Source organism: Salmo salar, chromosome ssa10, assembly GCF_905237065.1.
Source record: "Salmo salar chromosome ssa10, Ssal_v3.1, whole genome shotgun sequence".
Classification (NCBI taxonomy): domain Eukaryota; kingdom Metazoa; phylum Chordata; class Actinopteri; order Salmoniformes; family Salmonidae; genus Salmo; species Salmo salar.
The window spans coordinates 106,828,365-106,840,936 of NC_059451.1; the positions used below are offsets into that span (position 1 = coordinate 106,828,365).

Sequence of the window (12,572 nt, forward strand, 5' to 3'; positions counted from 1 at the left end):
ACATATGTAAAAGACAAATGTATCAACAGAAATACAAAATATTGAACATAGCGATGCAATATGTGGTATATGTAAATCAGGCAGCCTTTACAATAAGTAAATCTGAAAGTCTTTGCCACAAACTAGTCACCAGTAATGAGACAAATCAGGCCTGACAGTGAGTCTAGCAGGTCACCTCAGTACAGTCAGTTCAGGATTACGTCATTCCGAACTGAACAAGAGAAACGTGTGTGTGTTTCACAGGAGGCTGCTGAGGGGAGGATGGGTCATATTGATGTACAGAACGGCGCGAATGGCATCAAACACCTGGAACCATGTGTTTGATGTACAGTATTTGATACCGTTCCACTGATTCCGCTCCAGCCATTACCACGAGCCCATCCTCCCCAATTACGAGGCCTCAACCTCCTGTTGTGTGCTTGTACCACTGGGAGTGATTGAGTGTGTGCGTGCGGTGTGCGTTTGTTTGACACATACAATTTATCTAATATCATTCATTCATTTAGATTTTCACTTTCTATGCTATTTGCCTATGTGGATTTGTCAGAGGCAGAGAGAGAGACAGAGAGAGTGTCACACCTCATCAGTGTGGCTCCTGCTCCCCGGTAGCTTCAGGGTGATACGGACGGCAGTGGTTTGAGGTGGAGGGGCAGGCTGGGCTGGAGGAGGTGGACCAGGAGCTGGACCAGAAGCTGCAGTGTGTGCTTGGATCCCTTTGCTTATGGCAGCTGTCACACACACACACACCACATCAGTGCCAAAAAACTTCAGCAGCAGAGTCTGCGATGTGGTTGGCCTAAGGACAAATGGTTCACAGAACTCACCCAACCTTCCTGCGTCCTGCAAATGGATCTTGAGCATCTCCATGGGTGTGGTGACTATCATCTGGCAGGTCCCCGCCCCACATCCTGCCAGTATCTCCCCCCACAGGGGCAACTTCCTGTGGGCCAAATGACAGGATTTACAGGCTAATAAATAGACACATAGCAATAATAACAATAATGGCACCACCCCTGATAAAATGAGACAGTTTACTGTTGCAATAGCACCTTAGTTCGTCTGACTTTATTACATGAATGTTATGTTAACTTGATGGATAAATAAGTACTCTAAGGCATGTAAATTTATGTTTCAGTTAAATAGTTAAAAGTGTAAGTGCTGTGCTGGGACAAAAAGTTAGTTTCCCGTCCTTGGAGAGCTTCTGTCTGAAGATATCATTTGCTGCCATTTTAATGGCATTCTCTGGTGTGACAAGAGTGAGATTCACTGCTGCACCTGCAGAGAAAATAGTAATGGATTATAATAACACAATCTACAGTTAATGTCATAAAAAAACATCCCCTGCACTTTCATATGATTAGCTCTAGGCTAGTTATTTACTCTAGGTGCTCAATACTTTTGAAGGGTATAATAGATGATTTATAGCAGTTATTTCAATTTAGGCAGTGTCAGCTACACTCATAACACAGAATTGTACATTACATTAATCCAGAGAAATAGTACCTCGATACATCCCAAAGTAGCCTTCCATCTTTACTGTCTTTGTCAAACATTCCAGCCTTCACATCAAAAGGAGAAGTATTCAGGTAAAAATCAGTTTGGGTGAACTTTCTGAAGAATTTCATCTGTGAAATTCATGATATATCTTATAAATCAAATCAAACTTTATTTGTCACATGCTCCAAATACAACAAGTGTAGACTTTACTGTGAAATGCTTACTTACAAGCCCTTAACCAACAGTGCAGTTCAAGAGGAAGAAAATATTTACCATGTAGACTAATATAAAAAGTAATATTAAAAATTAATATTAAAAATTAACACAATAAGAATAACAAGGCTATATACAGGGGGCACCGGTACCAAGTCAGTGTGCGGGGGTACAGGCTAGTTGAGTTAATCTGTACATGTACGTGGGGGCGAAGTGACTATGCATAGGTAACAAACAAACAGAGAGTAGCAGCAGTGTACAAAAAGGAGGCTCAATGTAAATTGTCCGGTGGTGATTTTATGAATTGTTCAGCAGTCTAATGGCTTGGGGGTAGAAGCTGTTGAGGAGCCTTTTGGTCCTAGACTTGGCGCCCCGGTACCGCTTGCCGTGCGGTAGCAGAGAAAACAGTCTATATCTTGGGTGACTGGAGTCTCTGACAATTTTATGGGCTTTCCTCTGACACCGCCTAGTGTATAGATCCTGGATGGCAGGAAGCTTGGCCCCAGTGATGTACTGGGCCGTTTGCACTAACCTCTGTAGCGCCTTATGGGCCGATGTCGGCAGTGAGGCAACCGTTCAGGATGCTCTCGATGGTGCAGCTGTAGAAATATTTGAGGATCTGGGGACCCATGCCAAATATTTTCAGTCTCCTGAGGGGGAAAAGGTTTTGTTGTGCCCTCTTCACCACATTTATAACTGATGCTTATTGACCATGCATAAACAATGAATACTATTTAGTCGTTTGCTTTTCCTTACAATAGTGTCTTGTCAATCTTAACAAAACCCTACATCACAGAATGTTGGTTGTTCAGCATCACTTAAACACAGCTACACACTACAAACATCATTGATGGACACTCCTTTAAAGTTAGAATCCTTAATTGAATCAATAAGCTGAGGGATGGGCCTGTAGAAATGTAACCAATCTTAAATTAATAGACAGATGCAAGGACTGACCATCCATGATACTGTTTACATTGTTTACAAACAGAGTAAAACAAGTTGATATATTTGGGTTCTGATGGGGTACAACAGTTGAACTGAGCTCAGGAGGTGTTTAGAAGTTAAATTATTCAAGAATCAATAGGTATATATCATTCATTTATACGTCCAAAAATAGATGTATCAACTAAGGATTCTAACTTTAATTGGTTCACAGTTTGATTTTCCATTGATTTGATTAAACTTCATTAGCAGCTACTAGATTGTTACTTAATTAAAAGACAATGAGTAGTCAGGATGCCAAAGGATCACTCCTGTGCCAACCAGTAACTCACTTCACCAATGTAAATATAGGCTCAATGCCCCTCAACCCTATGATGCCATAGTGTGTACAGATGTATAGAGATAGACAGTTGTCTGTACTAGACAACCAGTAGAGCCAAGCATGTCAATAACTAGTACTATAGAGCCAAGAATTGGTTATTTTCCCTGTCTGATTTCTTGTGGAAGCCACTCAGTAAATGTAGCGCTCACCAAAACAGCACCAAACACTTGGTTTGAATGCAAATGTTCAAAAACACATTTGACCTAATCTGCCCTCATGGACAGCTTAGTCTGATTACTTGAAAACAATTACTGTGTGCATGAGTCAAAACAGAACTATTCTCTCTTTCATCCAATTCAATAAACTGTACTTTATTTACTTTTTTTTATTTACTTTTTTATTTTATTGTGTGAACAAAGTAAAAGAGGTACCAAGCCAAGGCAGTAGGTCATCACCAGTTACCAAACCCACAAAGTAATAAACATTTTATCTTCCTAAAATGTGAATTTAAACCTAACCTTAACACTAACCTTAACTACACTGCAAATGTTATGCCTAACATTAAATACAATTTTACAAAAGCTAATTTTTACCATATTGCCAATTTGGACTTTTTGGCTACGGGAAAACAAGGCAGTACTCACATTCCGGTGTAGACTCGGGCACCCTGCTGGTTCTGTGGGCGGGTCTTGGCCCGATCATTAGGAAACACATAGCTCACACCCACCAGCCCTGCCACGCCCCCATTAATCAGCTTAGCAGGGAGGCTGCAGAGGAGTTAAACATGCACACACACCCACACAAGCAGCCCGATTGACACAAATACATGCATAAACACAGAGGAACACAGGCACACACACACACACGGAAAAACACAGACATAAACACTATGTAAATGCAAATGCTGGCATAGGGCAACACAAAATGTTTCCTCCTTTCACATTATTGTTAGATTGAATCCTCCAGGTTCTAGGTGAAGAGATATATTGCAATGGGGGTTACCTAACTTTCTGCTCAGCCATCCTGTCTCTCATTGGGCTCCAGGCCCACTTCGGTTTCCTTCCTCTTACTCCTCCCATTGGCACAGCAGCTCAGCCCAAAGGTGTCATCACCAGTACCGTACCCTTACCGGCCCACCTGTCTCCAGCACAAATGCAGCTTGCCACCTCTATGGTATCAATGTGGTGTCTGTTCTTCCACGGTGGGGAACCAATAGGGTTCCTCTCCCCTGTATTTTGTGACACCCACCACCTGAGCTTAACCGGTGTCCTCTGGCCAGTATTCCTGCTCTGCTGTGCCACACAGGAATACCAGTGGTCTCTGTCTGTTCCAATAGAGCAAGGCCACACCAATGACAAGGGTCAGGTTACCTTTTCCCATACCTCAGTATCATACAGAGGTCCTATTTATCTCTTTGTAAACTCTCTGAACTGCAGGGACAACTCTTTATGGCAATAGTTGTTCAGAGTATTGCAGAGGATTGAATGTCCACACACTGAATAAGAATTTTGACCGTAGACCTTATGATTGAAGGCCATCTTGGTCATTCATTAGTCGGGTCCCAGATCTGTTTGCACCATCATGCCACTCCATTCCACTCCTTGTCATGTTGGCATAGGACAAGGAGCAGCAAGGAAGTGGAAGGTCAGCACAAACACATCTGGTACCCTGGTTGGTCATTCATAATTCTGAGGCAGAATGTCCTGTGGCTCCCACACAGAAAGAGAACATCTTAAGTCTCTCTAATCTTATTGCTAAAAGGGATAAGATGATTTGATCTACCAAGGAGGGCAAAACTGAAAGATGACAAGCTTACCAGTTTCCTTTAGCTGTGTTTGAGATCCACCATTTACAAAGGACTGAAAAGAGATTCAATGTGAACTTGTAACATTGGTTTGACAATTTTTTCTGCTAACAATAATTGTCAGAAGCTGGTCTGTTATTATGCACATTATTACTCAAGCCGTAAAATCGACATCAGGTGTTCCCACCTACCCTCTTCTCCTCTTGTCCCCTTTCTTCCATTCTTATTTTTTTCTCCTTATTTCCTTCTCAGCTCCCTAATAAATATCTCTTAATCTCCCCACCTCCATTCCCCTTCTGTCTATTTTTACCACTGTAAACCATCTCTCTACCCTCGCTTCTCTCCTCCTTTGAAAAAAATAATGAATTCTCCTTTCTCCATCTCTCACCTTAGTTTTGACACCATTCACTTGATTTCGCCTCAGTTCTTATCTTCCACCACAACCATCCTCCTAACCGTTCCTCTGGATCCCTTTCATCTTACAGCTCAGTCTTTTCTAGTGCCCAGTCAGTCACATTCTGCACATGCCTTTCACAGAGCCTCTCTGTGAAACTTTCTTTCAGCTTCATTCCATTCACACTAGTCCCCTGCCAAAAACGCAGACAAGAGTCTTTACCCCATGCCAACTTCAAACCCCCCAAACCCCAACTGCTTCAAACTGCACCAGATCATCCAGCTCAGGCAACATAACTCATTTTTTGTCTGAAAAATTGGTTTTATCATGAGAAAGACAGCAGTGGGGAACTTACCCCTGTCAGTGCATCCCACAAGCAGGATCAAGCTGTCCACTTTCCTTTCACTTCAACAATGTGTGCAGCAACGGTAGTCAAGCAAGAGCGATCTGCGAGAGCAAGCCGTGGCACTGATGCCGTTGTACATACACAAGCATTGTCCTCCTGCCTAAGTCCCTCCCTCTTGTAGTGACTCTCTGTGACACAGCTACAGCAACACAGCTCTGCACTAACGCAACGCAACATAAACTCTCACACCACACAACAACGCCACAGAAACGAAATTCCTCACTCACATAACATATTGACTGTGCAAAAATATTGCTATTATAATGCAATACAATTTGAGCTGCAATACAAAAGCACTTTATGTATGAACGAACCTATTCAGTAGCAGCACAAACGTAACATAATATCTCAGACACAATATGAGCCACAACTGAAAGAAACACTGATAATTACAACTCAATTAAACAACAACAGAAATGAATAGTGGAAACTCTATTCAAGCATTTCATTTTTTTTTATAATAATATACTGCTCAAAAAAATAAAGGGATGTAACGCCCTGGCCATAGAGAGGGGTTTTTGTTCTTTATTTTGGTTAGGACAGGGTGTTACATTGGGTGGACGTTCTATGTTCATTTTTCTATGTTTCTGTTTAGAGTTTTTCCTGACAGGACTGTTTGGCTGTCGTTTTTGTTTATTTTTGTAAGTGTTCTCTTTTCATTAAAATTCTAATGATGAACACATCCTCCGCTGACCTTGGTCTAATTCTGACAACGGCCGTTACAAGGGAACACTTAAACAACACAATGTAACTCCAAGTCAATCACACTTCTGTGAAATCAAACTGTCCACTTAGGAAGCAACACTGATTGACAATACATTTCACATGCTGTTGTGCAAATGGAATAGACAACAGGTGGAAATTATAGGCAATTAGCAAGACACCCCCAATAAAGGAGTGGTTCTGCAGGTGGTGACCACAGACCACTTCTCAGTTCCTATGCTTCCTGGCTGATGTTTTGGTCACTTTTGAATGCTGGCGGTGCTTTCACTCTAGTGGTAGCATGAGACGGAGTCTACAAGCCACACAAGTGGCTCAGGTAGTGCAGCTCATCCAGGATGGCACATCAATGCAAGCTGTGGCAAGAAGGTTTGCTGTGTCTGTCAGCATAGTGTCCAGAGCATGGAGGCGCTACCAGGAGACAGGCCAGTACATCAGGAGACGTGGAGGAGGCCGTAGGAGGGCAACAACCCAGCAGCAGGACCACTACCTCCGCCTTTGTGCAAGGAGGAGCAGGAGGAGCACTGCCAGAGCCCTGCAAAATGACCTCCAGCAGGCCACAAATGTGCATGTGTCTGCTCAAATGGTCAGAAACAGACTCCATGAGGGTGGTATGAGGGCCCGATGTCCACAGGTGGGGGTTGTGCTTACAGCCCAACACCGTGCAGGACGTTTGGCATTTGCCAGAGAACACCAAGATTGACAAATTCGCCACTTGCGCCCTGTGCTCTTCACAGATGAAAGCAGGTTCACACTGAACACGTGACAGACGTGACAGAGTCTGGAGACACCGTGGAGAACGTTCTGCTGCCTGCAACATCCTCCAGCATGACCGGTTTGGCGCTGGGTCAGTCATGGTGTGGGGTGGCATTTCTTTGGGCGGCCGCACAGCCCTCCATGTGCTCGCCAGAGGTAGCCTGACTGCCATTAGGTACCGAGATGAGATCCTCAGACCCCTTGTGAGACCATATGCTGGTGCGGTTGGCCCTGGGTTCCTCCTAATGCAAGACAATGCTAGACCTCATGTGGCTGGAGTGTGTCAGCAGTTCCTGCAAGAGGAAGACATTGATGCTATGGACTGGCCCGCCCGTTCCCCAGACCTGAATCCAATTGAGCACATCTGGGACATCATGTCTCGCTCCATCCACCAACGCCACGTTGCACCACAGACTGTCCAGGAGTTGGCGGATGCTTTAGTCCTGTTCTGGGAGGAGATCCCTCAGGAGACCATCCGCCACCTCATCAGGAGCATGCCCAGGCGTTGTAGGGAGGTCATACAGGCACGTGGAGGCCACACACACTACTGAGCCTCATTTTGACTTGTTTTAAGGACATTACATCAAAGTTGGATCAGCCTGTAGTGTGGTTTTCCACTTTAATTTTGAGTGTGACTCCAAATCCAGACCTCCATGGGTTGATAAATTGGATTTCCATTGATTATTTTTGTGTGATTTTGTTGTCAGCACATTCAACTATGTAAAGAAAAAAGTATTTAGTAAGATTATTTCATTCATTCAGATCTAGGATGTGTTATTTTAGTGTTCCTTTTCTTTTTTTGAGCAGTGTATATAATTGAAACAATCAAGGGAATGGCAGTAACTTACAGCATTACCGCAACAACTGAGTGATTCCACCAACACAAGCTCCACCCTGCTGTGCTCCAACTATCTGATTTATATGAATATTAATTTTTAGTATTGATTTATGTTAATGGAAAACAACTTCTGACATTGATAATTAGTCACATCAATGGCATGTACTTGCATCCCAGCAGTAGCTTTTCATAAAAGTAAATGTCACTTTTAGACAAACATTTCTTATTTTGTGTTACAATCTGTTGTCACATTACAGTACAAAGAAAATGTAAAAGGGGCATAACTTACAAGAGAAAAATATAAACGGTAGAACAATTGTTCTTATTTTTTGGAGTGGTACAAAGGTCAGAGCGACTGTGAAACAGGTGGAAACAGGCGTACATTCTACATGCAGAGACAGACTGAACTAAATGTTCACTGCCATAACAACACATGGCTTACAAACCCTTTTATTGCCTGTCTTTATGTTTGCTATCTCATTATCTAGGCCTATTGTGTTTATTTTCTTCCACAATGAAAAGGCTGTTTTACAAAGAGTGGAAGCATTATGGATGGTATTTTTGTGGAGAGGAGGACTTTCAGAAAGCCCCAATGAGAGAGCGGCTCTCACACCCCAGTTGTTGAAGTGGGTAAATGTGGCCCCCAGACTACCTGGTGTCAGGTTACAAACCCTGGACTCCCCTTAACTCCCGATGGAGAGGATTTTACAACTTTCACAGAGTAGTCTGTGATTATGTAAGGTATTCGTATTCCAAAGATCCTCTGTTAGGCCATATTGAGACAGTGAGTCCCGTCTCAAAAACTGTGTTTCCAGAGGAACAATGGAAAAAATCATCACTGACAATGTCGTGGGTATGATATTGACCAACCTAGGGTTGGATGCATAATCCATCCAAACTTTTGCTACTGCCTTAGTTTCATAAATCAAAGTCCTATAAGAGTACCCTTCCAGACAGTACTCAGAATAGTCTAATACAGTACTTACACACTAATGTCCCTTGCCACTAGAGTGCTTCCACAATCATCTATGGATATATTATATTTATGTATATTCTTTATTATTAATTGTATTGTTTTCATTTCACTTTGACCAGTGTTGTTGGAGCTTGGAGCTTAATTACCCTGTAATTACACCTGCAACCCTTTACATGTGACTATTAAACTTATAATCTAACCTAATTGCTCAAAGAAACGTGTGATGACAAAGATCATGCTCACTGAGGTGACTCATTGATTTTCACCATACATGGTCTTTTAATCTTAAAATGATGGTCAACCTATGTTAGGACAAAGCTAGTGGGCTGCATGAAATGGTATTGGATAGTCTTTATGAGGCACATATATTGCAGTTGTGAATGGATGTTCTGAAATAGTCTGGAGCCTGGATCATTGAACGAAGTCCATGTTCTAAAATGAGTAAGGCTACCTAAGCTCAACCACAGCCACACTGGACAACAGGCAGTCGGGATCTGTCTGTCTCCTAGCAACATGGCAGCACTGAAGGGGCACAGCGGCTCCCAGGGCACCTAAGCCTAAAATATCGACAGCACTGTGATAGCTGTCCACCGACTAGCCCTGAGGTGACTGCTCAATCAACCCCAGCCCTAATAGAATACAGATAGGTTCAATCAAAGGGCAGTTTCCATTTGCTAGTGAATATGTCAATATAGAAAATGTTGATAAACAGAATGTTGTAGTCCGGAAATTGCATGATTGCTGTTTCTCTTCTTTCCATTGTCAAGCTTTTACGAATTGTGTAGCCTACATAAATGGTGAATTATACTATGTTATTTTGGTACTCCATTGAGATAGCCGCCCATTAATGACAGTTCAGAGAGACAAAATGACAGTGTCTAAGGCCAGTGGTCATCACCGCACACAACCTCTCTCCTGTTCATGCGCTTTCCCCTTTCTGCGATGGGGGGAGCCACAGCTTTACATATTAAACTTACTCTCCCTTGAAGGAGACTGCCGTTACAAAACAAATATATTCGAAATGTTTTCCTCGCTTTTCAAGCTAATACAGCTACACTTAACTGTGGTTTTACATAAACTACAAGTTTAAATATAAAGGCTAATTGCTAGCCTATAATAAGAGTTCAATAAGGATATTATTACCTAACTCATCATAACTGGTCCAGGGAGGACAAAAGAAAAGAAACATCCAACAAACAGTGATCACATTTAATTCAGTGTAAATGCCCCTGCACTTAATTTCTGCAACTCTTGAAGACGCGCAACAGAAGAAGCGCACACAATTTTTATGTTGATACCGTAGAAGCGCTTTTGCGAGACCGTTCTGAATTCACTAGCATTCCCTTTAAATGGGGACTGGTCTATCAGTCGAGGTGGTGGTGATGGCCGCATCGTAAACAAAACAAAGAAACCGGCTAATCAAATGTTCGTATCAATATACTTTAATTTGAGTATAATTACATGTAAACAAATAGGTTGATGGGGATCATAAATGCTTAGTGACAAAACATTTATGATACCCAGGATTTTGTATATTTAAATACGCGGCGTAAGCAGCTAACTGAACACCCCTCCTCGCGCCAAGCTGGTAGCGCCACCCCATCTGTTCAGCTCTTGTGAAATTCTGATTGAAACAGATTGTAGCAAGCACTCTCCGACCTGGGTTGCAATGGCAACTGACTGGATGGAATATCAACAGCAACTTTTGTCCTATTTTTTAAGGAATTAACGAGGTTTTACACTGATACCTTGAGCAAATTATTTCTAATGTGAGAAACAAAGTTATACAATTTAAGTTCCGAAAATGTCCCAGGGATGTACAATTTCTGTGGAAGAGATCCAGTCTTGGTGGGAAGTCCCCGCCATAGCTCATTTCTGTTCGCTGTTCAGGACGGCATTCAACCTACCAGACTTTGAAATAGAGGTAAAGAAGTTCTCGAAATTACATGTAGATATTTGGGAGATTTTCTTTTCTATTTTTGGACTGCTAAATTTCAATTTCCTTCGTATTTGGCTCATAGAAATCGTTTTGTAGGGCAGTTGAGAACTAGCTAGCTAGCTCACGTTAGCTAATCTATTCAGAACTTATCTGTGTTTATCTAACGCTAGCCAAGTTAGCTGCTAACTAGTTAGCTAGTAAGCTACCAGCTAAGACAGAACGTTTGTAAACCAGTTAAGTCCCAGTTGAAATAAACGGTAGTTTAATTTCATGATATAAATAATATTACTTTGTTGTTATAACAAGCAATGCAGTTAACGTCAGTTAACAAGTTAGACCAATGCCATTGGCAATGGTCGTGTGTTGTATTTTGATAGTTCTTGCCAGCCGAAACAGAACCATGTGGTGTGAACCGTTTGTTTTCATTTGGTGAAATCTTCGCTCATGTTTACAGCCATCCAGTCATAGTTAATCGCACGTCTTTGTCCAAATGTTACCTAGCTAATTTACCGTTTTATAGTTTGAAACAAAATGTTAATTATATCACCATAAATAGCTCGAAGTTATAACGTTAGCTAGTTATCTGTAACGTGTAACTTATAATTCATTAGAGCGTTAACGTTAGCTATTATCTTTATTACTCTCAATTTCAAAATAAATCACACGTGAATAAAGGCTGCTTACAGTTTAATCTATGTTGCCATGTTTTTATCAAGTACAGTCAAGTTCATGACGAGAGCTTCGAATTAATTGTCTAGCGTGCTCTGGACGGGGTAGTCAGGGTAACGTTTGCCATTCTGGCATTTTCATTCGCTCGAATGTTTTAACGTTACTATGATGAAGCAGTCGTTCAAATGTTTGTTTTCTGTGAAGCTAAAATAAATTCGTCTCTAGAGAGTCGGTGCATGGGGGGGCTGGCTAAGCTTCACCTCTAGTTTATAGTAAAGTTGGTATTGTGTTTATATATTTTTCCGCGAGCGATATCGTGACGCAAACGTCTCGATTCTGTAGAACTCGGGTTTGATCGATCTGCACCGTTTGGTTTTACGCGGGTGCGCGTGAATTATTTTATCAATCTTTAACCGCGTCACTAGACACAGATCACATGTGCTGCCACTGTAGCTGATTTCAATAAACATTTTATTTTATGGATTGCCTAATCCGTGACGCATAACAGTAACGAAATCTATGATAATGAGGGTTTAATAGCATATTGGTCCTGCGCAAATGCTCACCATAAACCCACCGATTTGACGTCTTAATCGGGCGTACTCATGGTTGTCCAAGGTCACACTTCTATTGTGCTCTAGTCAATAATAAAGTAGAGGTAGGCTATATATCTGAATAAATGTTAAAGCTCTTAAATTTTTTTGATATTGCCAATCACTTCTACATCTGTAAATATCATTTGAAGTGGTTAACATGTACCTACCTCCGTTTCAGAAATACTATTGGGATTATGTAAGAGGGAGAGTGTATATACTGAAATCTGTAATTTTGTCACTCTTAATTGCTAGAGGACAATCTCTTGTTTCCCAGTCTATAAAGAATCAAGCTCTCTCTGGTGTAATTATGCAATGGATGATGATAATACAAATCTAAGCCTAGACTGATCAAATGTCATTGTCACATCTTCACTGCTGCATGGACCAGGGTAGTATATAGCCTTGGACTACATGATCTCACTCTCAACCGAACCAATATTCATTGCATCACGTTACATTATGTTTAGGGGCTCTGACATTTGGACATTACAGATTGC

General features: G+C 41.7%; 1 protein-coding gene across 2 annotated transcripts in view; it reads left to right on the forward strand.

Moving 5' to 3' along the window:
• Positions 1 to 10,487: 10,487 nt before the first annotated feature.
• LOC106561369 (cat eye syndrome critical region protein 2) overlaps positions 10,488 to 12,572 on the forward strand; it is a 52,103-nt gene continuing 50,018 nt past the window's right edge. For both annotated transcript variants that reach the window (XM_014125244.2, XM_014125245.2), the window contains exon 1: positions 10,488 to 10,795. In XM_014125244.2, coding sequence (XP_013980719.2) covers positions 10,676 to 10,795 — 120 coding nt within the window. In that variant the 5' untranslated portion in view covers positions 10,488 to 10,675. The remainder of the gene's footprint in view (positions 10,796 to 12,572) is intronic.